This window comes from Macaca fascicularis, chromosome 3 (assembly GCF_037993035.2).
Source record: "Macaca fascicularis isolate 582-1 chromosome 3, T2T-MFA8v1.1".
NCBI classification, from domain to species: Eukaryota; Metazoa; Chordata; class Mammalia; order Primates; family Cercopithecidae; genus Macaca; species Macaca fascicularis.
The window spans coordinates 57,827,141-57,840,870 of NC_088377.1; the positions used below are offsets into that span (position 1 = coordinate 57,827,141).

At 51.5% G+C, this 13,730-nt stretch overlaps 1 protein-coding gene across 5 annotated transcripts in view; it reads left to right on the forward strand.

Moving 5' to 3' along the window:
- The first annotated feature begins 3,598 nt into the window (after positions 1 to 3,598).
- Positions 3,599 to 13,730, forward strand: part of GALNT17 (polypeptide N-acetylgalactosaminyltransferase 17) — a 611,589-nt gene continuing 601,457 nt past the window's right edge. For all 5 annotated transcript variants that reach the window (XM_065541829.2, XM_074034847.1, XM_005549422.5 and 2 more), the window contains exon 1: positions 3,599 to 4,826. In XM_065541829.2, the coding sequence (XP_065397901.1) occupies positions 4,824 to 4,826 (3 nt within the window). In that variant the 5' untranslated portion in view covers positions 3,599 to 4,823. The remainder of the gene's footprint in view (positions 4,827 to 13,730) is intronic.

The window sequence follows — 13,730 nt, forward strand, 5'->3', positions numbered from 1 at the left end:
CTTTGGGAGGCCGAGGCGGGCAGACCACCTGAGTTCAGAAGTTGGAGACCAGCCTGGCCAACATGGCGAAACCCCATTTCTATTAAAAATGCAAAAATTAGCCAGGCGTGGTGGCCTTGCCTCTAATCCAGCTGCTTGGGAGGCTGAGGCAGAAGAATCGCTTGAACCCAGGAGGTGGAGTTTGCAGTGAGCCCAGATCGCGCCATTACACTCCAGCCTGGGCAACAGCAAGACTGTCTCAAAAACAAACAAAAAGAAAACTACCGGCCGGGCGCGGTGGCTCAAGCCTGTAATCTCAGCACTTTGGGAGGCCGAGACGGGCGGATCACGAGGTCAGGAGATCGAGACCATCCTGGCTAACACGGTGAAACCCCGTCTCTACTAAAAAAATACAAAAAACTAGCCGGGCGAGGTGGCGGGCGCCTGTAGTCCCAGCTACTCGGGAGGCTGAGGCAGGAGAATGGCGCAAACCCGGGAGGCGGAGCTTGCAGTGAGCTGAGATCCGGCCACTGCACTCCAGCCTGGGCGACAGAGCGAGACTCCATCTCAAAAAAAAAAAAAAAAAAAAAAAGAAAACTACCTATTGGTTACTATGCTCATTAGTACCTGGGTGATGGAATCCATACCCCAAACCTCAGCATCACACAATATACTCATGTAACAAACCTGCACACCACACATACCCTCTGTATCTAAAGTAAAAGTTGGAATTATAACAACAAAAACTCCCATATCTTTTGCAATGCTCGGGGTTTTATGAGAGTGATGGCTTTGCCTCACCAGTTCTAACAAGAATAAATGGGTTGGCCAAACCTCTGTAGAGAGATGAGTCCCTGGTTTCCCTTGGAGAAACTCCAAGTATTTTAACTCTTGTAATGGACTCAGATGAGATGTGATACATTTTTAACACGCAAACAGAGTGGACAGAGTCATGTCAAAGGTATATGTTATTTGAACCATGGTTGAGTGAAAAACGTATTTGAAATAAAAAGTCCTTGCACAGAAATACTATTGGTCTGTTTCCTTTTAGTTTGCTCAACCAGTCAACCAACCAAAGAAACTCTTTTGATAAAGCTTTTGTAGTTAAACTGAGTTTTATGATTGGGAAAGGTTTTGGGTGCCATCCAAGATAAATTTCTTCTTTTAAAGTCAAGAACAGATTTATTCTTTGGTGACCAAAAAGGGACTAGAACCCAGACCTTATGGCTAGCAGACCACACCGCCACTGAAGTGTAATTTTGTTGGTTTCAGAAGCAGCTGGTATATAATAAACGTTTAGTTGATGATGTTTTTGCATATATAACGTGTGCTAGGCAGGTCCTTAAACTTTTAGGGTCATTGACTATTTTGAGAATCTGATGAAACTTACAGGTCTTTTCCCCAGGAAAAAATGTCTATGTAACATGCAGATACATTTTTGCATCTGACTGAGGGCCATTCATGAACTCCTGAAGTCTAGCTAGGGTGGGGTGTCTCTAGGGAGAGGAGTTGGCTAGGACATGGAATAGAGTAGAATCAAAGGCCCAGGTAAGGTCAGACACCACCAACTGGAAATGTCTGCAGGCCTCGAGATGATGGGGTTTTCCCTGGATAGACTTGCTCTTGCCTTTGTTCTTGGGTTGAGAAAGAAGAAGGTGAAATTGATTCAGAGTTGGGGATTACTGGGCTGGGACAGTGGAAAAACGTGATAGACATGTGCATGATCCTTAATAGCAGGTGCTATTAGGAATGTGTTTGAAATAAATGAGTAACCATGAACTCCAGGAAGAGGAGGGAAGAAACTCCAGAGGGGATAGAGAGGCATTGATACCTGGGAAGCAGAGGGAAGTTGTTGCCTGAAAAATATGTTTGGAGTTGAGAATGGGAGAGGTAAAAAGCTAGGGAACAGTAATAACAGGCTGGGATTTTAGTGCAGGACTGCAGGAGTGGAATGCTTCTCTGTGAATGCAGCGTTCAGGATGTGGCCATGACAGTGGGTCACTCATTGAGTATAGTGTCCAGTGTCATTTTTGAACACAGAAGCTGTCCAGAATGCGTGCAGGAGCTGGGAGGAGGCGCCTGGAGGATGCATGATAAAGCCAATGGTTAATTTGGATCTGGGACCTCTCTGACTTTAGAGAAAGCACAGAAATCTCTCTGAAGTTGAAATTTGCCTGGAAACTTCTCGATTACTCTGAGGCTGTTTCCTCTACTTTGTTTCCTGTTTCACATTCCCAAATATGCACATGCTTGAGAGTCAGCCTCAAGCACGTACTTAGAGCCACTTACTGCTGCTTGGGCACCCTAACCCAATGCCTCAGCCTCCCTGGCTTCAGTCCTGCGGCTGAGTGAATGTTCAAAAATTATTTTTGCAGAAGCTTCCATTGATTGTGCTAGTTCCATCTGTAGTGTGGTTATAATAACACCCAACTCAACTGGATACTCCGTGAGATGCTCAGTAACCCAAGTTTCTTCCCACACAGCCTCTGTCTTGTCCAACATGTGTGGCTAAAAATCATCCCTTGTGCCTTTTTCATTTAACTGTTTTGTGTCCACTTTCAGGTAGATTATACAAAGCATGCGCCCTGAGGATCGGATTGCAACCAGGCAGAGTTCCAAGGGAATGAAATAAAAAGACTATTTTTTTTGCATGTGCATTTCTGTGTTAAAAATCAAAACTTAATACATAAGCAAAAACAAAACAAGAAACCAAGCCCCAGAAAAAAAAGCAAAACAAAAACTGTAATGAGATCAAAATGATGCGGGGAAAACGACCAGCTCCGTCTAGCTTTGCTGCCCGATTTTTATTAGTTGGCGGCCTGATTTCTATCTTAGACCCAAGAAATTAAATGGATCAGCCAGGGGGGTTTGAATTCCAGTATTTCGAGTTCCTGGGTTTTGGGAAGAAGAAGAGGTAGTGGAAAACCAGTAGCCAAATCAATATGCTTCTTATAATAAAATTTGAACAGAGCTGTGGGTGGGCCTAGAAGCAGTGACTGGGTAGGTCAGAATTCTTGTCCGCAGGGAATCCCCCCAAGCCCGCTCACGCCCGGCCTGGCTCCGAAAGTCTCAGAATCCAAGTCTCCAGGCCAGATTTTCCCTCTAGCCATTCCTGGCCACGCAGCGCGGAGCCGCGAGCACACAGAGAAGGATGTCTTCATCGCCAACCGGGATGGAACGAACCCGCCCGCTCGGGGAGTACTGAGAACTAAAGGGTCCCTCCAGCGCCGGCCGCAGCCAGCATGCCTTGACTGCCTCCATCCCGCGCGGTCCCCACTCTCCAGGCGCCCCCGCCCTGCCCGGGTGCGCGCGCACGAGCCGGCAAGCCGGGGAGCTGTGCGCTCGGCAGCCTGCGGGCGGCGGCGGCCGACAGCCTCGCGGGGACAGGGCGGCCAGGGGCGGCGGAGGAGGAGCTGGCGCCGCCGCCGCTCCCCTCGGGCCGCGCCCCGCCCTCCGCCGCCACCTGCGCGTCCCCTCAGGGCTCCCTAGCTCAAGGGCTGTGTGGCTCTCGGTGCCGCAGCGGCGGTGTCACTGCGTCCGCCAATTGGGAGACTCGGCGTTTGGCTCCCGGGGGCGCGGGACGAGCCGCGCAGCCGGATCTGGCGAGCGGAGGGTGATAACGGCGCGCGTCCCTCCCTGCCGCGCGTCCCTCCCCGCCGCGCTCCCCCGCGGCGTTGTCGGAGGGGGTAGAGAACTGCTGTGACTTTTGAGGTCCGACTCCTTCCGGCCAGCCTCGCGACGCGCCAGCTCCGAGACAGGCCGGTGCGCCCTGCAGGCCCCGAAGGCTCTTGGCGCGGTTTGGGGGCTTGGAACGTGTCCGGCAGCCGGCGGCGCTGAGCGCGCTGGTGAGTTTGCCGGCGAGGTGGGGTAGACCCCGCGCGGGGGGCGGAGAGGACGTCGCGCTCGGCCCCGCGCCCGCCCCCTAGTGTTGCCCCCACTTTGAGAGTAATTGAGACTTGAGCGTGACTGCGGAGCCTCGAGGATGCGGGCGCCCCGCGCAAGCTTCCCCTCTGCCCGGCGCGATGAAGCGGGTCGGTGAGCGGAACAAAGGCGCCAGCCAGGGGAAGCGGGTCCTCTGCTGAAGAGCGCGGGTGGCGCGCCGCCACGGCCGCCTGCGGGCGAGGGTGGAGGCTGTGCGGCCCCAGGCGCGGCGCGCTCCGCCGTGGGCGGGCGGCGATCCCTGAGCCCGGCACCTGCGCGCCGCTCCCTCTGCGCCTCCCGGGCGGCCCCGCCTGCCGGCCCCGGAGTCCGCGGCGCCGGCAGCTAGAGGTCCAGAGACGAACCCCTTGCTGGTGCAGAAGAGAGACCCCGAAGTCCCTGGCCTTTCCCCGAGACGCCTGGAAGGGGCCGTGCGCCGTGGACTGAGTAGGCGTCTCGGGGAGCACTTCTGCAGAGCGGGGTCTTCCGTGTGAGCGATTCCGCGCTCCCCACGACCGTTCCGTCCTCCCAGCTGTCTCCGCCGCCCAAGCATCCTTGAGGTGGGGCGGGCAGGGGCTTGGATCCCTGCCGGCCGTCTGGTGTGTGAGGCTTGCACGGCCCCTGGCTGCCCCGCGCCTCGCCGGAGCCCCAGGGGGCGCGGGTCCGGGGCGAGGGCCGGCTGGGCTGTTTGATGGCTTCACTGAGAAGAGTCAAAGTGCTGCTGGTGTTGAACTTGATCGCGGTAGCCGGCTTCGTGCTCTTCCTGGCCAAGTGCCGGCCCATCGCGGTGCGCAGCGGAGACGCCTTCCACGAGATCCGGCCGCGCGCCGAGGTGGCCAACCTCAGCGCGCACAGCGCCAGCCCCATCCAGGATGCGGTCCTGAAGCGCCTGTCGCTGCTGGAGGACATCGTGTACCGGCAGCTGAATGGTAAGGACGCACGCCGGCGCCTCCGGGGCTCGGTGCGGGCGGGCCGGGCACAGAGTGAGCCCCGGGGTTCCTGCGCGCTGCGCGCTGTGTCTGGGAGCCGGCACATCCTGGCTCCCGCGCTCTCCGTCTTACTCTTCCTGCCCCATCTCGGGCAGATGGCCGGGGCTGCTGGAAAGAACAACTTGCCTGATTCTTTTCCGTGCCCCACCTGCAAGTTTGGTTTTATCCTGGAAACATGTCAGTACAGTTGGCTCCGGGTCCCCGCGTGCGGACTGGAAATCATTCCCTGGCGACTCCAGCCCGAGCGCAGAAACTAGTGTAGCGGCCAAATGGGACTGGAGGCACGCGGGCAGACGTGTAGGAGGAAATAGTTTTAGAGCCCAGCGTTTGGTGGGGGAGTAGGGAGCGGGGAGATTGGAGGGCTTAGATGTCTGCAGACAAAGGCAAGGCCCCAGGTCGCAGAGCTAATGCGCTTCGGTAGTATATCGGAGGAATATGCCATCTCTCTATGAGGTGAGCTGCTTAGCTAAGAATGAGGACTCCTCCCTTCCCGCTTCCTTTGTTTCTCCTTGGGGGCTGCGGAGGGGCGATTGTTAAAAGTTCAAGGTGGGCCTGGGAAGTTTCCAGAATGTAGCAAAGCGAGATGTGGCATCCCATTAGTGACAATTGTCAGAATCTGTGCCATCTAAAATGTTGTCCTCAGTACTTCAGGAGAAGAGGGAGACTTTTTATGTGCTCTCGTCACACCTGGGCCAGCTCATTGGACACTTGCTGTCCCCAAAGTCGGAGTGAGTGTTACCTACCTGAGTACAGGCAGGTTTCCAGGACTCGTGGGGTTATCCAAGCAGATACATACTTAGGTACAGACTGCCTCCTCCCTTTCTGAGCTGCTAACTCATGTTCTCAAACGAACTGCAGATAATCACGCAGATCGTGATAATAATAACTGATGGAATTCTTACTGTGTGCCAGATGCGTGCAAAGACATTACAAGTGCATTATCTCACTGTATGTTCACATCTGTCCAGCGAGACTCCACCCATCCCCAGAGGGGAAATGAGAAAAAGAAGCGAGGCGAGGTTAACTAAGTTGCCCTGTGTTAAATAAGGTATAACTGCGCCTCAAACCGCTGTAATAGGAATAATAGTAGAGTTTGGAGTCAGAACCCTGTGTCTGGTTGACCACAGAGCCTGTGCTCTCGACCCCATAGGCACAAACTTCTATCCATGGTTTCCCCCTAAGTGAAAGGAGTATTAGGTTTGTTGAAAACAAAAATATGTGGAATTGCAAATACAGACGTATACCTTCTCACACTGGAGGATCAGGCTCAGCTGTCTTCACCGTGGTGGCAGGGGGCAGGGAGAAGGAGGATGGCAGATGGTTCCCTTCCTGCTCACCAGTGGTCCCTGCTGGGTACTCGGCGGAGGGATGGGGTGAAGGGAGACGGGAGGTCAGATCTCTGAGCCGATGAAAGGATGCTGCGGTCTTCTCAATGCCATTTGACAGGTATCCAGGGGATGCCTTGAACTTACAGGGTATATGGCCTGGCTGTCAGGGTAGCCCACGAAAGTTATGCAGAAGCTGTTCTCTCAAGTGTCTGAAATATGGCACAGAATGCAAAAAAACTAATAGTTCATTTCTGGAGGAATCAGAAACTTACGGGGTGGCTTATAATTTGGGATAGATTCCTGCCGTAGACATACCCATAGGAACTTCAAAGGATAACCTGGTTTCCCTCACTCATCAGGCTTTTCTCAGGGACACAGGTTATTTTAGTATCAGTTTCTTTGTTTTATGTTTTCCTTTTTTTTTTTTTTTGTGAGACAGGGTCTTCTTGCTCTGTCACTCAGGCTGGAGTGCAGTGGTGCAGTCACAGCTCACTGCAGCTTCGAACTCCTGGGCTCAAGTCATCCTCCGGCCTCAGCCTCCCAAGTAGCTGGGTCTACAGATGTGCATCACCACACCCTGCTAATTTTTTAATTTTTTGCAGAGACAGGGTCTTGCTAGGTTGGCCAGGCTGGTCTCAAACTCTTGGCTTCAAGCAGTCCTCCCGCCTGGGCCTCCCAAAGTGTTGGGATGACAGGAGTGAGCCACCATGCCTGGCCCCAGTATTAGTTTCAATTAGGAGCACTAAATGTTATATAGCTGTACCCAAAACTTCCCTCATAGGAATAATAAAATTCTATAATAATAACTGATGGAATTCTTGCTGTGTGCCAGATGTGTGTGAAGACATTACAAGTGCATTATCTCACTGTATGTTCACATCTGTCCAGAGAGGCTCCACCCATCCCCAGATGAGAAATGAGAACACTAGGTGAAGGAAGGTTAGGAGGCTACTTTCTACATGTCACAGACTTACATGAACCCATTGAGCCTTTACAATGACCTGCGAGATGGGTGCTCTGACACCCACCTGAACAACGTGCTCACAGTCACCTGGCTAGTGAGTGTCAGAGCTGGGAATTGAAGCTGGAATGTCAGGCTCCAGAATGGAGGTTCTTAGCTCCTGCACCAGTGTCTCAATCTTCAGCGTGTGCATCACAATCACTGAAGAGCCCTTTAAGACAGATTTCTGGGTCTCCCGTCCCGGTCTGGGTGTGGGGTGGGGGCTGAGAATTTGCCTTTCTAACAAACTTGGGACAGGGCCCTTGACCCACTGCCTGGCACTCTGCTGCCTACATCAAACAGAGTAAAGGTAGAAAACCCATCCGACCTCCAAAGCCAGCTCGTTTCGAGGACTTAAGCTGAGAGCTTGCTTCAGATCGGCTGGCATCTGGCTTCCTTCTCTGTGGTCTTCTGCCCTGTAAACAGTTCCTGGGCTGGTGGAGTCAGGTGCTGTGGGGCGGGAGGGCTGAGTTTTCCTGACTTGTAAGTGGGCAGCAAGGCCAAGTTGAGAGCTTTTCCTGGGCAAGCTAAGAATGCAAGCTGCGACTAGGCAGATGTCATCGGTCTGACTGCCTAGTGTCATTTGCGGTGACGTGAAGCCTGCAGGAAAAGAGCAGGGAAAAATTGTGAAATATAGGGGACTCTTCCTATCTCCACCTGGCCCCTCAAGCACCTTCATCCTCTGCCGGCGTGTCCCATCTGTTGATGCTCTCCACCCGCTGCAGTGGGAGGCTGCAGTGAGAAGGCAAAGGGCTCCTAGTGCCTGGGGAGACACGTGTTCTCTTGCTCTGCAGCCGGTCTTCATTCATTGCTCCCGAGGGTGGAGAAGGAAACCTTGACCTTAATGTTCTTTATTCCTTTGGAATTAATGGAGAGACTGCTAGAGCTGGTGCACTGTGCATGTAAGAGGGCCAAGGCCACTTGGTACAGAGTGGGAGCCGGGCATTTTAAAGGTTGTTCAAGTTTCTTAAATCTTTCTCGTGGACCCCTGTGAAGTCCAAGCAGGTGGGATTTATGGAGGGCTCTACCTCCTCCTGGCTGCTGCTACTTTTTTTTTTTTTTTTTTTGAGATGGAGTCTTGCTCTGTTGCCGAGCTGGAGTGCAGTGGTGAGATCTCCGCTCACTGCAGTCTCCGCCTCCTGGGTTCAGGCGACTTTCCTGCCTCAGCTCCCAAGTATCTGGGACTATAGGCGCCCACCACCACGCCTGGCAATTTTTTGTATTTTTAGTAGAGATGGGGTTTTGCCATGTTGGCCAGACTGGTCTTGAGCTCCTGACCTCAAGTGATCCGCCCGCCTCGGCCTCCCAAAGTGCTGAGATAACAGGCGTGAGCCACTGTGCCCTGCCTATAGGCTTCTTCTTTTTTTTTTTTTTTTGAGACAGAGTCTCACTCTGTTACTCAGGCCGGAGTGTAGTGATGCAATCATAGCTCATTGCAACCTCTACTTCCCGGGCTCAAGTGATCCTCCCACCTCAGGCTCCCTAGTAGCAGGAGCTACAAGTACGTGCTACCATGCCTAACAAATTTTTTGTAGAGATGGGGTTCTGCCAAGTTGCCAGGGCTGGTTTCAAACTCCTGAGTTCAAGTGATCCCCACCCACTCCATTTCATCCCCCTCCCCACCCCCAGCCTTGGCCTCCCAAAGTGCTGGGATTAGAGGTGTGAGCCACAGCGCCTTGACCATAGGCCTTTTAAGGGCTGGAACCATATTTTTGACTTTTAATACCACCTCCATCCCTCATCACACCACAGCCCCTTGCACTTAATGGGGCACTTAAGGTTTATTGGTTGATCAAGTTGTTGGGAACTAGTTTGAGGAGGTAAGTGATGGCCAGATAGGAAATAAGCAAGGCTGTAAAGGCTGGGTTGGGTTGGATGGATGTGGAGAGGAGTAGGGGCTGGGAGGACTCAGCTAGAGAGACTGAGTGTGAGAAAGCCATCTTGCCTGCGCCATCTTGTGGCTCCTCTCGTCTTCACCTTCCTGACTGAAGAGAACGGGATCCTTCCAGGCCCTCGGACGAAGGCCGTCGGAAGTGAGCCAGGTTAGGAATCGGCAAGTTTCAGCGTGTTTTTGTTAAATGTATGATTTCATAACGTGAATATGGCTTTATAGTTAATCCTTGAACAATGCAGAGGTTAGCGACGCCAACCCTTGCACAGTCAAAAATCCAAGTATAGGCCGGGCGCGGTGGCTCAAGCCTGTAATCCCAGTACTTTGGGAGGCCGAGGCGGGTGGATCACGAAGTCAGGAGATCGAGACCATCCTGGCTAACATGGTGAAACCCCGTCTCTACTAAAAATACAAAAAACTAGCCGGGCATGGTGGCGGGCGCCTGTAGTCCCAGCTACTCGGAGGCTGAGGCAGGAGAATGGCGTAAACCCAGGAGGCGGAGCTTGCAGTGAGCCGAGATCGCGCCACTGCACTCCAGCCTGGGTGACACAGCGAGACTCCGTCTCAAAAAAAAAAAAAAAAAAAAAAAAAAAAAAAAAATCCAAGTATAATTTTTGACTCCCCCAGAACTTAACTATTAATAGCCTACTCTTGACCAGAAGGCTAACTGGTAACATAAGCAGTTGATTAACACTTATTTTCTACATTGTGTGTATTATACACTATATTCTTATAAAAAGTAAGCTAAAGAGAAGGAAATATTAAGAAAATTGTATAGGCTGGGCGCATTGGCTCATGCCTGTAAAATCCGTGTACTATGGGAAGCTGAAGTGAGAAGATCAGTTGAGGCCAGGAGACCAACCTGGGCAACATAGCAAGATCTCATCTTTACAAAAATCAGCCGGGCATGGTGGTGCACACCTGTGGTCCCAGCTCTTCAGGAAGCTGAGGTGGGAGGATGTTTTGAGCCTAGGAGTTCGAGGCTACAGTGAGCTATGATTGTACCACTGCTCTCCAGCCTTCTGGCTCAAAAGAAAAATAAAAAATCATGTGGAAGGAAAATATATTTACTATTAATTGAGTAGAAGTGGATTATTGTAAAGGTCTTCATCCTGGTCGTCTTCACATTGAGTAGGCTGAGGAGGAGGAAGGGTTGGTCTTGCTGTCTCAGGGGTGGCAGAGGAAGAAAAAAAATCTATGTACAGGTGGACCCGTGCAGTTCAGACCCTTGTTCAAGGGTCAACTACATATTCTTTTTTGTAGAATAAAATTAATTCATATTTATTGTAAAAAATTTGGAAAATCTAAACCAGTTATACAGGAAACAATACCGTGTTTAAAAACATTTTAAACGATGGCCTGTTGGCTTTGTACGAGCATTAAGAAAGTGGACCTAGTGGCCGGGCACAGTGGCTCACACCTGTAATCCCAGCACTTTGGGAGGCCGAGGTGAGTGGATCACTTGAGGCCAGGAGGTCCAGACCAGTCTGGCCAGCATGGCAAAACCCTGTCTCTAAAAAAAATACAAAAATTAGCAGGGTGCGGTGGCTCGTGCCTGTAATCCCAGCTACTCTGGAGGCTGAGGCAGGAGAATGGCTTGAACTTGGGAGGCAGAGGTTGCAGTGAGCTGAGATTGCACCACCGCACTCCAGCCTGGGTGACGGAGCAAGATTCGGTCTCAAATAAATAAATAGAATAGCATAAAATAAAATAAAAAAGAAAGTGAACCTAGGGACAGATGGATTTCTTGTTAAAATTCTTCTGTACGTGATTTTTGGCTTTCTATCATGTTTCTGTCACCTGAGGAAGTTACTTATTTCTCTCATTTTAGAGATGAGAAAGGTGAGAAACAGAGCTACTGTGTGACTTCTCCAGGGTAACACAGTTAGGGAAGGGCAGAGCCAGGTTCAGGAATACCAGAGTACTTCCTCCCAGGAGTCCAGCACTTTCCTAATGAGTAAGGGGAAAGAGATGGAGGGATCTGGAATTTGACTTGCCCCTCGCAGGCTCCAAACCTTAGAGACACCCCCTCCCCTCCTCAGAGTCCCCATGCAGGGCACACATCAGAGCTGTAGCCCTGTGAGCCCAGGGCTTCTCTGTCATAAGAAGAAATGCAATTGATTCAACTTAGGTACCAAATTTAGATTTCAGAAAGATATTGAATAGAAGTGGAGTTACTTAAAGAAATTGAAAATCTTTGTAGAAATGGAGAGAAGTCAAAATTACCTCTTCCAGTCCTGCCCCCAGGCCACTCAGGCACTTGAAGTTGGAGTCTGAGCGATAGGAAACCAAAACTCTCCTATGTAGCCCCAGCACACCACAACCCACCCAACTGAACTCCCTAGGCAAGGGAAGTGAGTTGGCACAGAGAGACAGAGGGTCAGGTCTCCACGGTGGAGTCAGAAAGAGAGGGATGGTGGCCAGGCACGGTGGCTCATGCCTGTAATCCCAGCACTTTGGGAGGCCGAGGCGGGCAGATCACTTGAGGTCAGGAGTTTCAGACCAGCCTGGCCAAGGTGGTGAAACCTCGTCTCTACTAAAAATACAAAAATTAGCCAGGCTTGGTGGCGAGCATCTGTAATCCCAGCTACTCAAGAGGTTGAGGCAAGAGCATTGCTTGAACCCGGGAGGCAGAGGCTGCAGTGAGCAGGGATCATGCCATTGCACTCCAACCTGGGCGACAGAGCGAGACTCTGTCTCAAAAACAAACGAGCTAGCAAACACCAAAACCAAAAACTAAAAGAGAGGCATGGCGTTTGGAAAGCATCTCTGTTCATCAATGCCAGAGGTGGTCTGGTGTTTATATTTCTTCTTTCTTGCCGCCCACAGATGCTGGATGGTACCACCATTTCCTGCAGGAAGGAGCGAAGGGAGGGAGAGGGCACATGTGCATATTAAAATCAGTCGCTGCAGGGAACATCAGAAGGAAACCAGGGCAGTTCAAGCCTTCATTTGCTGCACGCAGACATTCCACAGGGATTGAGGACAGGTGCGGGCCCTGGCTTGTGGAAGTCTCGGTCCCAGAACCAGGGCTTGGGTGCTAGAGGGACACCCACTCCCTTTACCTCTGAGGACTCAAGGTGTCTGGTTGCAGCTGGCCCCTCCTGAAGAAACAGGGAGTCCTGTTTCTGGACAGCCCTCAGATGCGGGCACATCTGTGTTGGCAGGTGAGTGTGACTGGCACGTGAGTGTGACTGGCACCCTGCCAGTGGGGGCAGCTGCCGCCTGACCAGCCCAGAGGTAGCAGGAGAGGCAGCCAGTGTCATTCTCGCTGAAGAAACCCAACCCCCCTGACCTTTGCTTGTTGCCAAATCTGGAGTGCCCTCTGTGGACAGGAAGAAAGCTCGGTAATTACTTAGAGCTAAGAGTGACCACAGGAAGATGGAACATGAGCACACCCAAGCCCAAGGCCAGTGAAGAAACAACCTAAGATTAGATGACCTGGGAGTCTTTAAGACTATATTGGAAGAACCAGGCGCGGTGGCTTACGCCTGTAATCCTAGCACTTTGGGAGGCTGAGGCGGAAGGATGGCTTGAGACCAGGAGTTTAAGACTAGCTTGGGCAACATAGCAAGACCTTGTCTCTACAAAAAATAAAAAATTAGCCAGACGTTGTGGTGCATGCCCATGGTCGCAGCTACCAAAGAGGCTGAGGTGGGAGGAATGCTTGAGCCTAGGAGTTTGAGGCTGCAGTGAGCCGTGATTGCACCACTGCACTCATCCATCCTGGGTGACAGAGCAAGACCCAAACTCTAACAAAACCCCTCAAAACCAGTGTATTAAAAGGACACTCAGGGCCAGGTGCGGTGACTCACGCCTGTAATCCCAGCACTTTGGGAGGCTGAGGCAGGTGGATCACGAGGTCAGGAGTTAGAGACCAGCCTGGCCAACATGGCAAAACCCCGTCTCTACTAAAAATAGAAAAATTAGCCAGGCCTGGTGGCGGGCGTCTGTAATCCCAGCTACTCGGGAGTCTGAGGCGGGAGAATTGCTTGAGCCTGGGAGGTGGAGGTTGCAGTGAGCAGAGCAAGAATCTGTCTCAAAAAAAAAAAAAAAAAAAAAAAAAAGACAGACTGAATTTGATTTCCACTGTTGCTTATTACCTCTGTGACCTTGGGCAAGTCCCTTCACTTTTTAAGTGCAAAATGGGACTGTCATATGTCAGAATGAATTGAAATTCAAAATGTATAGCATAAGAATGAAACCCAACACACAGCAGTTGTGAGAATACAAAGTACTTATGGGAAGGGCCATGCGTGCTGTTTCCCATTATATTCCCGAGACACTTAGAGCTGCCCTCGGCCAAGGTAGGTACTCAGGAGATGTTCTCTCTCTCTCTTTTCTTTTCCTTTCCTTCCTTTTCCTTTTCCTTTCCCCCTTCCTTCCTTCCTTCCTTCCTTCCTTCCTTCCTTCCTTCCTTCCTTCCTTCCTTCCTTCCTTCCTCCCTTCCTTCCCTTCCTTCCCTTCCTTCCTTCCTTCCTTCCTTCCTTCCTTCCTTCCTTCCTTCCTTCCTTCCTTCCCTTCCTTCCCTTCCTTCCCTTCCTTCCCTTCCTTCCCTTCCTTCCCTTTCTTTCCTTTCTTTCTTTTTGAAACAGAGTCTCTGTCACCCAGGCTGGAGTGCAGTG